Source organism: Chenopodium quinoa, unplaced genomic scaffold (genome assembly GCF_001683475.1).
Source record: "Chenopodium quinoa cultivar QQ74 unplaced genomic scaffold, ASM168347v1, whole genome shotgun sequence".
Classification (NCBI taxonomy): Eukaryota; Viridiplantae; Streptophyta; class Magnoliopsida; order Caryophyllales; family Amaranthaceae; genus Chenopodium; species Chenopodium quinoa.
This window is the reverse complement of record NW_018742205.1, coordinates 345867-362318: the sequence shown is the minus strand read 5'-3', so window position 1 is coordinate 362318 and position 16452 is coordinate 345867. Positions and strand designations below refer to the sequence as shown.

Below are 16452 nucleotides of genomic sequence, written 5' to 3'. Positions count from 1 at the left end.
ACGACACGACATAATCATGAATGAACTCCACTTACAACTATTATATATAAGATCAACACGAGCTTGACATGACACGACTATTTCTTGACTCATTTGAATCACAAGCTGTTGAGTATGAAGGACGATGGCTCCGCACATGGGCCAACACAGTACGGCCCGTGCCCATCTTATTCTATACTCGAAGCCTTGGAGGACCTCCACAAAAGAGCCGCCATTTTTCTCTTCCACATCTCTTGATCTCTTCCTCAACAGTCAACAATCACAAAACTGCTCACCGAGTCACAGCCACAATCTCAGAAGCCCCAACATTCCAGAATTCAATTTCTGCTAACTCTTCAGGTATCTCTATATCACTGCCCATTTATAATCTTATGTTTCTGGTATACCAACTGAAATTCATCTGTTAGTAGTATTTCCCCCTCGCCTTATTGACATTCCAGTTGATTGAAATGAAACCCACCAAATATGTAAAAACCCCATTGACAATGGAGTTATCCGATGATTTAATCCATGAAATCTTACTTCGACTGCCCTTAAAATCATTAGGAAGATTCAAATCAGTTTGCAAATTGTGGTTTTCCCTAATTTCAAATCCCGAATTTGCCAAATTACATCTCCAATTTTCAAATCTTATCTCCATAAATAACCCACCATTAATCCTTACATTACAAGATAATAATGTTATATCCTTGTTTAAGTATAAAAGTTGTACTGATATTGCATTGGACCGACAATTTGTTGATGTTTTTGATTGGGGTCGATGTTTTATTGTTGGATCATGTGATGGGATTTTGTGTCTGTACATTAAAAGTAAGGTTAAGTTTGGTGAAGATTTGTTGCATCTTTGGAACCCTGTTACTAACGAAGACAAACAAATTTCATTGTTTGGGGTTAAGGGTTTAACTTACCTTCATGTTGGATCTGCTTGGTTCGGTTATGTACCGTCTTTAAGAGACTATAAGATCATATTAGTGAATACAAGTATTGGGGATAAGCCGGGTTTTGTAAAGCGGATGTATATGTACTCGTTACGTGATCCTAAATGGAGAGAATTGGATGTTACTGATGCAGGATCGTCATTTGCATCAGTTTCCAACTCGGTTCTCTTGAATGAAGCTTTGCATTGTCTTGGTCAGAAATGTATACATAAATTTGATTTGGTTGCGGAAACCTTTGAAAAGGTGCCCTTGTTGATCAAGCCTGATCTTCCGAAACCCCATCAGATTAAGCTTGGTGTCATTGGAGAAAAAAATTGTTTATGTGCTATGTTGGTACATCACTCTGAGGAAGAGAAATGGATGTTCGAGTCGTGGATGTTGGAGGAATATAACAAATGGGATTCTTGGAAAAAGTTGTATAGAATTGACTTGAAGAAGGAGATTGCCAGGAACTACATCGGATTTTTAGGTTTCACATACAATGGCAATTTTTGCATTCGAGAAAAAAATGGACTTAAACTCATTGATCCTTGCGATCCACCTTCATGTGTCATGGTTTGCCGTGGATCAGTATTCGTAGCTATTGATTATGTGGAGAGTCTTGTATCTCCGTTTTCTCTTGATTAAGTTGATCTGAAGTTCAAAATATTCAATCCATTTTAGGAGATCACTTGTGTGTACGGTCTGGAAGGCCAAATCATTTGGAGCAGAACAGAATCTGTAGGAAAAGATTCATCTGGTGAAGCATCTGAATCCACTAGGACAGTCTCAATTAGTTTACTTCAAGTATATACCTCGTCAATCAGACAAGACAGACGATGCTTGGGACTAAATAGAGGAGGTAGTGTCATAAAGAAAGTAATGTATGAAGGAAATACGCCTTCTCTGATTAGATTGTTACATTGTTACAGGACTCCTTATCATACAAAATGCACTATGACAGGGTAGGGAGAAATATCTGAAGATTTTTCTTAAATTCTTCAAATTTGTGTCAATCGTCAATTACTACGGGGTTAGTGCATTGTAGACCAATTTTACTTGTACAATGTCTTCTATTTCTGTAGCTGATAATTTCTACAGAGGTTGAAGTGTTGAATATGATTTGTTATATTTAACAAAGTGCTGCATAATTTTCTGTTTGATTAGTGTCAGTCTGCAATTCAGCTGCTTACAGTAATACTATTTCCTACCTGTTCCAAGTTTACAGCTGAGAAGTACAACACAGAGGCAGCATAACAACTTGCCACTAAAGCTTCGACGTGATTCAGGGTATCATAACACTTTTGAATCAGTTGCCCTGTTTTACAGATTCACAATAACCATATTCATCAAAATGAGTCACCATGCCTGAACCTCGTATGCCTTTGGATGTGATGCCTTTGGAAATCTCACAGCAGTCACGATGCCTGAATCTTGTATCACCTTACTCCTAACTTCTATAGTTCTACTGCAGGTGTTCGAGCTCAGAGAAGTTCAAATGTGAAAAGGCACATCCAATCCTTCAAACAAGAAAGAGGAGCGAGGTTGTTGATGCAAATTATTGAATTCCTAAGTAAACTCGTGACTTAAATCAAATATCCTAATGAAAGCTAAGCGAGATTCTTCTCTTTGGCCTTGGGAAGCATTACCCCACTGAATGTGATATTGACTGAATCTACTAACTGCAAGTCTGCAAGTATAGCTAAATCATTGCCATATTCTATTTTGCCTTGTCACAAGACCTAGAGGCACGAGAACAAGAGAGCAACATGCCAATGTCATACTGCTGCTCATCTATGAATTCTTACACTAATATGTTTAGTTGTACTAATACAATAATAGTGAATATAGTAGCTTGAATTCATACCTCATACATGCACGGAGATTAATCACCCATAAGAAGTAAAAACACATCTAATGAAAAAAGGGTGATACCTCATACATGCACGGAGATTCATCAATAATTGTTCTCACGTAAATAATATATTCATGAAAATATGTAATGGTTTATTATATGAATTTACTATAAATTGAGTGAGGGATAGCTGCTCAAGTGGTTAAAACTTTCTTCCCAGTTTCCATAAGATCTTAAGATTGATTCTCATCCCCGCTTTTGTGGCTCTCTAAGCACCAAAAAAAAAAAAAAACATAAAAAATTACACTTTTGTAATTTTTCAATTGCCTTATTGAATTTCTATTTGGTGGTATGAAGTTCAAGGGAAGGGGGGAAACACAGGAAATAGACAAATGTGGTGGTTTGGTTTGGGCCGGGGAGGAAGGACAGAGAGGTAAGCGAATGATGGCAAAGTTGTGTTGAAAGTAAGGCTTCCAACATTTAAAAAAATATTAGGGTGTGAAATATCAAAGTCCTTGAAAATTTTTGTGGTAGAACATATTGCAGCTCTTTGATGATTGCAATAGATTCATTGTGTTTCTTTATCATGTGGATTGGTAGGTATTTAAAACGAGAATCTCATTTATAGGATGAGGAAAAAGTCAGTGGAAAATTATTTTTGAACTTAATTTGGCTCTAAATAGTAGTGATTTATATAAATCAGCTAACTGGATGAAATCTGATCATCCTTTTTTATTAAGGTACAAAGTTATTTTCTTTTTTTCCCCCTTGTTCTATCAGATGTACATTATGTAAAAATGGGCTTTTGAAGATGATTCGATTGACCTTCAATATTTCCAACAGAAAGAAGAGTGAATGCCGGAATGGGTTAGAGGTGGGTTGCGGTAAAAATAGGGGACTAGGGGAGGCAGCTTTCAGGCCATGGTGGGAGAGTGGGGGCTTGTGAAGAGAAAGGGAAAAGCGTACTTTTATAGGGAATGTAGGATCAGTACTAATTGAAAGTATGCAGTATAAAATCTTTCAAATGAATATATACTTAGATTATGTATGTTTTTGTCAAGATAGATTAACATTTGACAATTTGTTAATTTGTAGACAATCTAAAATATACATATAATGATTGCATGCTTTTTGCTTGCTAGGTACTGTTGTACATTCTGAAAAAATGGTGCACCAACGACAGAAAGACCTTTGACATGACAGCTAAGCCACTTTTTAGCTGTTCTGTTTTATTCTCCTGAAGATCACTTATAAATCACAAAGATGGCAGACAGCCACCATCATCATCACCGGCCACACCGCCTATCAGTCCCGTCACGTCCTGGTGTGCTCACAGGCGTGCGCAACCCTACTCCCTATCCTTTAACCCCGACTCCCACTCCATCTAAAACCCGACTGTCTCAATCTACCAGTGGCATCAGCAACAAATCTTCAATCTCATCCCTATTCCTGGTCCTTTTCTCCCTACGATCTCTCTACCCTCTCCTTCCTTTCCTCCGTTCATCCCCATCCTTCTCTCTATTCCCATTTTCCTTCCTTGTCTCTCTGCTCTCCTTCCTCCTCACTCTCATCTTCTCCCTCTACTCCAAACACCCTCGCATTCCTCTTTTTTCTCTCTCCTCCCTTTCCCAATCCCAAGTTAGGCATCTTCTCTTCAAGTCCCTTATCTTGGCTATTGTCTTCCTCCTCCGATTCCAAGCCCTCCGTTATTGCGGGACTGCAGCCCTGATATTGGCTGAATTGTCTGGAAATATTGCCTTCCGATTCTGGAAGGTTCAGGACTGGGATCGAGATAGAAACTCAAGGGTTTGTGGATTCTTTGCCTTATTTACTGGTCTATTCCTTTTATCTGTCAGTTGGGATCGCATGGATTGTTTCCCTCTTTCTTATAGTAACCTTGATAAGATTCGAAGTTCATTTATGGTGGTTGTTGGTGGTAATTGTCTGAGAATTGTGCCTATGCTACTCCCGTTCTTATCTGGGTTTTTGGGGTGTTATGAGAGGGATTTGATGAACCGGGGGACTATTAGGCAGTTGGGTCGAAAGCGGGTTCAATTGATTTCGTTGTTCTTCACCACTTCGATGCTTTTTTTTCCTGCCATCATTAATATGCTTGTTTTTGAAGCAGAGGGTGGAAGTGTTTCCGTTGTGAATCTGGGTTGGTTGTTGGCAAACACAGTTTTATTTGGTGTCCTCTTGAATGAGTGGAATAATGATGAGAAGTGGGTGAATCCTAGAGAGTCTGAAAAGGAATTTTTCATCACCTTTGTGAGTACACTTGTTTTGGAGCTTGTTTACTTTCCAGAGCTCTCACTTTGGGGATTGTTGATCTGTGGATCATTGCTTTGGGTAGCCATTCAGCAGTTGAACTGGAACCATGCTAGATATGTGGAATTGGGGGCTGAATCTTCAGAAACATTCTCTTCAATGGTAATGAGGCCAATTCGCCACGTATTGAGTGAACGTAAATCTCGTAAAATTGCACTTTTCCTTATGATCAACACTGGCTATATGGTGGTAGAATTTGTTGCTGGTTTTATGAGCAATAGTCTTGGATTGATATCTGATGCTTGTCATATGCTGTTTGATTGTGCTGCACTGGCTATTGGGCTTTATGCTAGTTATATCTCTCGTTTGCCAGCCAATAGCCAGTTTAACTATGGCCGTGGTAGGTTTGAGGTGCTTTCAGGGTATGTTAATGCAGTTCTTTTGGTTTTGGTTGGAGCTCTCATAGTGTTGGAATCATTGGAAAGAATTCTGGATCCTCAAGAGATTTCAACTAATAGTTTACTGGTTGTTTCTGTTGGAGGGCTACTAGTAAATGTTGTGGGTTTAATCTTCTTTCACGAGGAGCATCATCATGCCCATGGAGGGTCTTGCTCTCATTCACACTCCCACTCCCACTCCCACTCTCATACGAGTCACACCCACCTTGACCATGACCATGTTACTGAGGTTAAGCATCAGCATGACCATGTTCACTCTCATGAGGACCATGATCACAGTCATAGTCATGGCCTCCATATTCACTCTCATGGACACAATGATCACACTCATTGTCATGGTCATGCACACCACGATCATGATCATCATGAACACCATGACCATGATCACAGTCATGCAGACCATGATCATGATCATAGTCATGCACACCACGACCACGACCACGACCACAGTCATAGTCATGACCATGATCACTCTTGTGGACACCATGATCAACATCATGAACAGGGTCTTCATATTCACCCTCATCACGATGATAATGATGTATGCAAGAGCATCGCCAAGCTTCCTGGAGCGGACTCATGCAGTCATAGTCATCATCTAGACTCAAAGACTGAATCCTCCCGAAATAAGATGCACCATCACCAACATATTGACCACAACATGGAAGGCATCTTCTTACATGTTCTGGCAGACACTCTGGGGAGTGTTGGAGTTGTGATCTCAACCCTGTTAATCAAATACAAGGGATGGCTTGTTGCAGACCCAGCTTGCTCCATATTCATATCCGTCTTAATCGTATCATCTGTAATACCATTATTGAGGAACTCTGCTGAAATTTTGTTGCAGAGGGTCCCTCGAGCTCATGAACAGGATCTTAGAGCTGCTGTAAATGATGTTATGAAGATTAAAGGGGTTTCAGGGATCCAGAACCTGCATGTCTGGAGCTTGACAAACACAGATGTCATTGGCACTTTACATCTTCGCGTTTCATCAGAAATTGACAAAGCTGCAACCAAATCTCATGTCATGCACACACTTCAGGATGCTGGGGTTAAGGATCTGACGCTTCAGGTAGAAAGTCTCAAGAGTTTGTAGTTGTTATCTGTAAATAGAATAGATATAGACTAGCACATTGGTTATATCTTTGATTCGATCGTACTTTGTTATATTTATAGCAAATTTTGATACAAATGAGATAGTTAACTATGGATATAAGTTTTCGTTGCTGTTTTTACGTAAATTGACTGTAGTATTTGGAAAACTCAGGTCAAAGTGTCAAATCTATACTCCAACTTGGATTCTTGTCATTTTTGGTTCAAAGTGTTTCACTCTATAAAGGTATTGTATGGGCTTGATTGTAGCCCAGAAAACGAGCACTCAATCTTTGCTGGAAGTCTGGAACTGAATATACTTCTAGGGCAAAGATTTGAAGTGGTCTGTAGCTCAATGATTACTCAATAATAATGGCTGGCTGGATTGTTGCATGTATATTTTTCTTTAACTTAATTTATCAAGCTTAGCTTAGCTCAATTTAGCGAAGTTGGATGTACCTTAGGATGTTAAAATTTGGCATTGATTGAATGCATATGGAGTAGATTTCAATAGATTATAAATACTACACATATGCACCTTTTTTTTTAGGAAAATATAATAATACAATATGCAATTTTACAAAATAAATATATGAAAATAAAATAAACCTTAATATCTATGTAATTGTGAATTTGTGATAGCTCCGTTTGATGTGACTTAAGCTAGTAATTGATGTTGCACTTTGGAATACCCAATCCACACCTAGAGTGATTAGGCCTTGTTCGGCAAAATAAGCAATGACAATCTAGTCATTAACTTTTAGTTGATGAACCGGTTACAAAGTAGCTATTGGTCTAGGCAAGAGACATATAGTTCAAAAGGTAATTATAATTTGACAAATGGACATCTATTTTTCAATTACTAATAGTCTAATACTATATACTCATATTAATGCACGAAATGAAAAAAAAAAAATGTACGGAGAATATATGTTCGATAGTTATTGGAGAAATGTTGGATTTTGGGTAGTTATATATATATATGTATATATATATTTTAATTTTCTTAAAAATGAGATATAATATATGAGGATTGAATTTTGGATGTTTAAATGTTTGCAACCCTAACACAATAACACTACTACCATAACCGTCGTACAACCGAACACTTCTATTTTATTTTTCAATTAGGGTTTTGAGTTTTTGACCTACTTAAAACTGTTACCTTGTCGAGCACTCTTTTTTTCTTTTTTGAAGAAACCTTGCCGAGCACTCCTATTTTTTTTCAATTATAGTAATAACCTCTATAAAATCGTCATACAACCAAACACTCTAATTTTATCAATTAGAGTTTTGACCCATTAAAAACGATAACTGCCACCTAACACGACTTAAACAATACCGCTATAAAAGAATCATAATAATTAGATGTCAACTATCGTACTTGTTTAGAGGTTTCCGAAATCAAATTCTCTCTTTTTCTTGATTAATTACTCGTATTACTAAGAGCAAAGAGCATCCCTTGGTATAATTATATAAAGGCATGTTGAGAAAAAAAGGTCGGTTTTTTTCTCATATTTCAGCGCCTCCTGTAGAAACTACAATTAACTCCTTAATATTTTCCTGATTCGCTCTCTTCAGCAGCCATTGTTGCAAACCTCAATTTCACAAACCTAATTTCGGCGTTTTACACGATTGTAAAAATCGAAGGGTGAAAGCAAAATCAGAGAGAAATTTCGCAATTTAGGGCACACTTTTGGAAATTTTTTTAATCGTAAGTTTTTACTTATTTGAATTCGCAAGTTTTAGATTGCGTAGTAGTAGATTTTACATTGTCGTTTCTGTGATTCTTGATTAATCATTTGAATTTTAGTTTGTGTTTTGATTTTGCTGTTAATTTAATTTTTTTATTTTGGATTGTTATATTTGTGGATTAGAATCAATTTAAGGGGTTTTGTTTGATTATGATTTGATTTCAAGGGTTTATATGAATTTGTGCAGAGTTGTGTAAATCGGGAGGATTATAAATGGGAAAAAAAAAGAATATAGTGATAGATGACGATGAGTATTCACTTGGGACTGAGATGTCTGAGGAGTCCCAGGTTACGGAGGAGAAGGTAGTTCCTACTGCTGGTGGGAAGAAGAAGAAGGGAAAGAAGGGAAATTCTAAGGGGCACAGGGGAGAGTTGAGGAAGACGAGGAGGTTCCGGAAGTAGTGTTTGTTGGGAAGAAGAAGTCGTCGAAGAAAGGTGGTGGTAAGGTGAGTTTTGAGTTGTTAGGGAATGAGGATAATGATGATCAGGGGAAAGATGAGAGTGATGATGAGGATGTATCTATAGTGAGCTTTGCGGGAAAGAAAAAGTCGTCGAAGGGTTCAAAGAAGGGTGGTGGTATGGCTAGTTTTGAGCTATTAGGGGATGAGAATGGTGATGATGATGATGGTGTGGGGAAGAGTCAGAGTGAGGAGGAGGAGGATGTACCTGCTGTGAGCTTTACAGGGAAGAAGAAGCCATCAAAAGGTAAGAAAGGTGGTTTGAAGACAAGTTTTGCAATGTTGGATGATGAGGAGAATGATAAAGATGAGAGTGTTTTAGGTGAAGAGGATGAAGCTCTGGCAGTGAGCTTTGTTGGGAAGAAGAAATCATCTAAAAGTTCAAAGAAGGGTGGGAGTTTGTTCAGTGCTGCGTTGTTGGAAGAAGATGGTGAAGAGGATGGAGTAATTGACGATGAAGCTGACATTGTTGCATTTACTGGTAAAAAGAAGTCATCCAAAAAGAAAGGTAGCAATGCATTGGCTGCTTTAGGAGATGATACCTCCACTAATAATAATGCAGAAGTGGATGACTCTGTGTCTCAAGAAAAGGTCAGTGTGGCAATGCCTGAAACTTCAAAGAATAAGAAGAAGAAAAAAAAGGGTGGAAGGACAACTGAAGAACAGGACGATTTGGATAAGATTTTGGCAGAGCTAGGTGAAGGGCCTGCGGTTTCAAAGCCAGAGCCATCCCCAGCTCCAGTGCAACCATCTCAAGCTGAGAAAGTTGATACACAATTGGAACCTGTTGAGTTGACTGAGGCAACAGGTGAAAAAGAGGGTGAAGATGAAGGAATCGCAGAGTTATCAGCGGCAGCAAAGAAGAAGAAAAAGAAGAAAGAGAAGGAGAAGGAGAAAAAAGCAGCAGCTGCTGCTGAGCAAGAGAAAGAAACAAAAAGTAAAGCAGTGGACAAGAAAGTTCCCAGTTATCTCAAAGGAATGCGAGAGCAACTAGCTAGGCGTCAGGAGGCCGAAGAAAGGCAAAAGAAAGAAGAGGAGGAAAGGTTAAGGAAGGAAGAAGAGGAGCGCCTCAAGCAAGAGGAGCTTTTAAGGCAGGCTGAGGAAGCCAAACTCAGGAAAAAGGAGAAGGATAAGGAAAAGCTTCGGTTGAAGAAGGAGGCTGGTCTGCTGCTTACTGCGAAGCAAAAGGAAGAACAACGTCGGAGAGAAGCAATGAGAAGTCAATTTCTTGCATCTGCTGGAATCAAGCTACCTGCCTCTGACAATGGCGCTCCAACAAAGCGCCCTATATACACAACAAAGAAGTCAAAGTCAAACCGACAAACTAATGGTTCGAAGACTCAAACTATTGATGATACAGAGATTACACAGGAAGCTGTTGGCGATAGCGAATCTGTTGAAACAGAGAAGCTGGATGAGGTTTGCACAATGGATGAAGAGGAGAAGGCTGAAGTTGCTAATGATATAGAAGCAAATGTTGTGGCTGAAGAGGAAGAAGAAGATGATGATGAGGACTGGGATGCGAAAAGTTGGGATGACAATAACCTTTCTTTACCTGTTAAGGGGGCATTTGAAGATGAGGAAGCTGATTCAGGAGCTCAGTCAGTAGTCAAAAAGGAAGTTAAACAGGTCGCCCAATCTGTTTGTGATACTTCTAAACCTGCTGCAGCAGCTAATGAGGCTATATCATCTCAGCCAACTAAAGGCCAGACTGCTCACATTAAGCAGAAACATACTGACTCTGCAGGAAAGAAATCAAGTTCAGATATTCAGGCTAATAACAGTGAAGGAAATCTTAGGTCTCCAATATGCTGTATAATGGGTCATGTTGACACTGGTAAAACCAAGTTGCTTGATTGTATCAGACATACTAATGTTCAGGAAGGTGAAGCTGGTGGTATTACACAACAAATTGGAGCAACATACTTCCCTGCTGAAAACATTCGAGAAAGGACCAGGGAATTGAAGGCTGATGCAAAGCTGAACGTCCCAGGTCTTCTTGTTATTGACACCCCAGGGCATGAATCTTTCACCAACTTGCGATCACGGGGTTCTGGGCTGTGTGATATTGCTATCTTGGTTGTGGACATCATGCATGGCTTGGAACCGCAGACAATTGAGTCACTTAACCTTTTGAGGATGAGAAATACTGAGTTTATTGTGGCCTTGAACAAGGTGAGCTGATTTACACAGTCCTTTTTTTCATAGACACTCGCATTTTCTTTTTCTATTTAACTAAGATTGTTTGCTTTCTCTTCCAATTTGCAGGTGGACCGGCTTTATGGGTGGAAAACATTGCGCAATGCACCAATTGTGAAGGCTCTGAAACAGCAATCCAAGGATGTGCAAAATGAGTTTAATATGAGGGTCACATCGGTAATCAAACTTCTATAAATTTCGCTGATATATTGCTAAATTCTTTTTGTTGTGACTGCTTTTCTGCGGATACTCTGCAGGTAATTACCCAGTTTAAGGAACAGGGTTTAAATACTGAATTGTACTATAAAAACAAAGATATGGGTGAAACATTCAACATTGTTCCAACCAGCGCAATAAGGTTGGATGTGTTTTTGATTTAACTTCATGCTGTTCCACAATCATGGGCTATTTCTGAGAAATAATAATACTAACATGCCAATTTTCCTTTAAAATTACTATTGTGATGGTCTTCTTTTGGATGCATAACAGTGGGGAAGGTGTTCCTGATTTGCTATTGCTATTAGTACAGTGGTCACAAAAGACTATGATTGAGAAGCTTACCTTCAAAAATGAACTTGAGGTATTGTTTTTGGTTTATATATGTTGAGGTTTTGTTTTTGGATATATATATAGAGTTGACTTGGACATTGAGTTGAATTGTTGAGCATGAAATTTTGCAGTGTACTGTACTGGAGGTTAAGGTCGTTGAAGGTCACGGAACAACCATTGATGTTGTATTGGTCAATGGTGTTCTTCATGAAGGGGACCAAATTGTTGTTTGTGGCATGCAGGTAGGCTGTTGTTGCATTCGATTTGAGCTCACATCCTTGTAATGCTCGCAACGATTATATGTGACTTTTGCCTGTTTGTTCATTGCAGGGCCCTATTGTTACCACCATCCGTGCTCTGCTGACACCTCATCCAATGAAGGAGCTTAGAGTCAAGGTATGTCTTATTTTTGTCAGATTTACCATTTATCGAATGTTGCTCTAATAGTGAATTAGAAGGGAAAGAAAATGCATTGACTGTGGTTTAGGTGGTCTTTCAGTGTCAAACATTTGAGATTTTTTTCCATTGAAAATTAAAAGTATCGAATTCCTCACATACGTTGCTCTGAGCCCTTCTACACACCTTAAAAAGCAGGACCATTTTAGAGACGTCCTACTTTTTAAGGTGGGTTTTTGTTTGTGCTATGGCGCTAATTGAGCCACTGTTGTGCTAGCATAGGCTTGGAGAGCTTATGATACATTGATACTCATAAGCACTTTTAGGATGTGGATTTTTCTTATGAAAGTTGGAATTGAGCTAAAATCCATGTTTATATAGTATAAAAATAATTGCGGTTGCTAGTGATTGGTATTGTGAAGTTAGGATGTGGTTTCTTGCAAGTGTTACAGTAGTCTTCTAGGCCTTAATTATCTGTTGAGAGTAGGTTTAAAAAGTTTCTGGTTTAATTTTTCTTATCTGTTGGCAAAAAATGGACTTTTCATTGGGCACCCATTTGCTCATCTTGGGTTACATAACAGAGATTATTTATGTCTACAACTAATATTGCGGCATGATTTAACATCTGTCACAGAATAGCAAATTTTAGACCGTCGCAGAAAAACTTTAATGTGATTGATGACTCTTTATACAATGACTATTGTAACTTCGATATATTCCTGGAACCCAACAATAAGGTAAAAATTAATTTCTAACTAGGAGATGAAGGCTACAACTACAGAGATTCATGTAGGGTTGTTCAAATTCAATATCAGCTAGGTAACTCTGTCATAAATCTAAATCTAGTAGATTAAAATAATGGTGTAGGCCATGTAGCCCACTCTCTCTTCCTTTCCCAGGATACTGATTGGAAATATATGTTTAATTGTCCATGGTGATTGATAATGGATGCCCTTCCAGTTTTGCAATTTGTATCAATGAGACAAGGGCAACTAAATGCCCCCTTCTGTTTGGATCCTACAGCATATGGTTTCCAGCTTTCTGTTTTCTTTTTTGATAGTTGGATGAGTTATTTTCTCAATCCCTCTGCTGCTTGTATGACACAGGGAACATATCTGCATCATAAACAAATCAAGGCGGCACAGGGGATTAAAATTTCTGCACAGGTGATTTTTGTTAGTTTTTTGGAATTGAAACGCATTTTGAATTGCTTCAAGGCATAAGCTACATTGTGAATGTCATTAGCATGTCAAATTATGAACTTTTTATTTGATACTCCTCCACACAGGGTCTTGAGCATGCTATTGCTGGGACTGGCTTGTATGTTGTGGGACCTGATGATGACCTTGAGGAGATAAAAAGATCAGCCATGGAAGACATGGAGTCTGTATTGAACCGGATAGAGAAGACTGGAGAGGGGGTCTGTGTGCAAGCATCTACCCTCGGATCATTGGAAGCATTGTTGGAATTTTTGAAATCACCAGCTGTAAACATTCCTGTTAGTGGCATAAGTATAGGCCCTGTGCACAAGAAGGATGTTATGAGGGCAAGTGTCATGCTTGAGAAGAAGAAAGAGTATGCGACAATTTTGGCATTTGATGTCAAGGTCACAACCGAGGTAGAGGAATTTGCAGAAGATACTGGTGTTAAGATCTTTAAGGCTGATATCATATATCATTTGTTTGATCAATTCAAAGCGTACATTGATGGTATCAAGGAGGAGAAGAAAAAGGAAGCTGCTGAGGAGGCAGTCTTTCCTTGTGTACTCAAGATTATGCGTGATTGCGTATTCAACAAAAAGGATCCTATTGTCTTGGGGGTGGATGTTATTGAAGGGGTTCTAAAGGTACGTTTTATTGTCGATTTCTCTAAGAAAAATAGGAAGAAAAAACACATATTTCCGGTATTTCTAGTTTTGTCATTTTATTTTGTGTTGAGCTAAGGTCATCGTACATGTTTTATTTTTAGTGTAAAGCGATATTGGTGCATTCTGCAGTGTAGGTTTCAATAAGACTTTTCAGAAGCTCAGAATATTGGACATGCAAAAGCAAAATTTATTGCTCTTTTTTGAATAAATTGAAGAATAAAGCACGTACTTCTGGGTTTTCTGATTTTGTCATTTGATATTGTGTCAAGCTAAGGTCATTGAACACGTTGTATTTAGAGTGTTGAGCATTTTTTGTGAATTCAGTAGTCAGGTTTCTGTAGGATTTATTAGAATCTTCATTATAAAGCTATGGTTCTTGGTAAAACTGCCTTCGTTTGGGTCTTGATACCTAAGCTTTTTACACTATGAATTTTGATTTGTCCTTTTTAAGTTGGGATCCTGCTGGTAGGATACTTTTTTTTTTCCTTCTATATGTGCTGCTGCTTGAATTATATTGCTCTTCAGAGATATGATTAGTTTCTTGTGATCACTGTTCCCAGTTGTGGCTGCTAAATAAATTTATAACTGTGAATTAAGGTGTGATTTTACTTTCTTTAGTTCTTTGATTACTATTGAAAGAGGTTTTAAAATTGATGTAAGAGGTAAATCCTCCCCCTAGAGCATTAGTTGTAGATCATTGTCGAATTTTGTTCAAAAACTTTGCATAACTTGAGCCTGAACAGCCTGTCTTTTATTTATCCTCACACGTGTCAATTAGGAGTTGTTTTTTTTTTTCCTTACTGTTTTGTAGACTTATTGTCTTGGTTAATTATATCAAATACAGTGTCACATCATGATGTGAATTATGAATCTCATCTTTGTAGCTTTATTGGACTTATCTTAGGTGTTTTGGGCCTATAAGTAGGTTCCAAACTTTGGCTATTTTAGCTTATTAACAAATTTTTCATCATGGTATTATTTTTTAAAAGGTTAATATAGTTTCTTGACTTCATTTTCATCTTGGAGTAGCGAACAAGGCAATGTTAGATCTAAATAAGTAAATATAAGCCTAGGGCTGTATATTGAAGGGAGAATGATTTTGTCATTATTATTGAGTTGAGCTTATAATTTTTTTACGCTTGGGTTGGGATAATTAATATCATCTTTGTAATTGTTACTCAATTCATTTTATTCATAAAAATACGCATCATGCCAAGTAGGTTTTTGTCTTCTAGTTGTTTTAATCTTTTATCAGGCTCTTGTACTGATTGTGGGTTTGGATTGCAGATGGGAACACCAATCTGTGTTCCTTCAAAGGACTTTATAGACATTGGGCGTATTGCTTCCATTGAAATTAATAAAAAACCAATTGAGTCAGCGAAGAAAGGCCAACAAGTTGCCATTAAGGTCTGTTTTTGTTTTCCCTTTAGCCTTTACTGTTTATTTATTTACTACATTTTTTTTCTTTTTTTTTCGGGGGGTGGGGGCGGTGGGGGTACAGAGGATTTGTCTAGTTATCTAGTAGTGATTCTTGTGGAGGTAGGTTTTATTTTTCTGGTTGACTCATTGAGAGGCGTAGAAGTTTGGATTCTTGGAAAGAAAAAAGCAGGATGTTTGAGAGGACAGAATAACAATTGTTAGCATGAGAACTGTGCTCCAGCAATGGTTTTGGCTAACGATGATTGAAAAAACAATGGTATAAGGAATGCCAGAGGAGGTGGAACCTAAGTAAAGGGTAGTTGTTTTATGTTCTGGTTTCTTAAGATTATATGCTTTGTGATTTACAGATTGTGGGTACCAACCCTGAAGAGCAGCAAAAGATGTTTGGAAGACACTTTGATATCGAAGATGAGCTTGTTAGCCATATTTCCAGAAAATCTATTGATGTGCTCAAAGCTAATTACAAGGTGAGTAAATAATTTGTTACACATTCATCAGTACCAACATGCATGCTGATGCTAACTGAAATTATCCTTTCCAGAAAGATGAGTCTATGCCTAATGAGAATTGGAGGTTGCTTGTTAAATTGAAGAATCTGTTTAAGATACAGTAAGCTTCCATTGCTGCTCCTGTACTATTCCGACATTTTTGTGTAGATAAGCGAGTCTTACATGGAGCTGAAGTTTCAACTTGAAGTACAAAGTTGGTTGTTGGATACCAACTCAGGTTCTCTTCTTGGCTGGTTCTCTTCCCATTTTTATTAATGGCTGGAGATATGCTCGCTGTCATCGGAGTTTTGTCACCCTTCAATTTACTACATCGAAAGCTAATGGAGCTAGATGCTGGGAACTGATTGGCGTCCTTTTTGGCGTCGAGACAGAATGAGATAACTCTGATCAATACCTCAGGCATTTGCCTTGTATTTTTTTAATCTTTTGCAGTTTTCTGGATAGAGAGGGAAGGGGGGTTGCGTTTATGAGTGATTTACATATTATGATATTTGCTGTTCGATGTTTTTGAATAACTATTTGCTTTAGAATAAAAGATTACTTTCACGAAGAATCTTAGGTTGTTTTCTTGGCTAAACATTATCCACCAGTCCCTGCTGCAATGGTACGATAATTACAGCACTAATTTTAAAGGAAAAGTTTTAGGAATTAATACCAACAATTTTTTTCTATAAACAAGACAAAATGGCT

The 16452-nt window shown here is 38.1% G+C and overlaps 3 protein-coding genes across 3 annotated transcripts; all 3 read left to right on the top strand.

The window, feature by feature from the left end:
* Window positions 1-12: 12 nt before the first annotated feature.
* LOC110727115 lies at window positions 13-3064 on the top strand. Its single transcript, XM_021906660.1, has 2 exons — window positions 13-339; window positions 1072-3064. Exons 1-2 carry the CDS (start codon window positions 69-71, stop codon window positions 1563-1565), a joined length of 765 nt encoding a protein of 254 aa, XP_021762352.1. The 5' UTR covers window positions 13-68; the 3' UTR covers window positions 1566-3064.
* Window positions 3065-3879: 815 nt separating this feature from the next.
* LOC110727097 lies at window positions 3880-6987 on the top strand. Its single transcript, XM_021906641.1, has one exon. It carries the CDS (start codon window positions 4036-4038, stop codon window positions 6592-6594), a length of 2559 nt encoding a protein of 852 aa, XP_021762333.1. The 5' UTR covers window positions 3880-4035; the 3' UTR covers window positions 6595-6987.
* Window positions 6988-8002: 1015 nt separating this feature from the next.
* Window positions 8003-16217, top strand: LOC110727081 (eukaryotic translation initiation factor 5B-like). Its single transcript, XM_021906622.1, is given in 13 exon segments — window positions 8003-8304; window positions 8532-8714; window positions 8717-10977; window positions 11071-11178; window positions 11259-11359; window positions 11491-11581; window positions 11682-11792; window positions 11881-11946; window positions 13053-13112; window positions 13235-13792; window positions 15101-15220; window positions 15601-15720; window positions 15795-16217. Coding segments are annotated over 12 exon segments (3825 nt in total). The 5' UTR covers window positions 8003-8304; window positions 8532-8557; the 3' UTR covers window positions 15867-16217.
* Window positions 16218-16452: the final 235 nt, after the last annotated feature.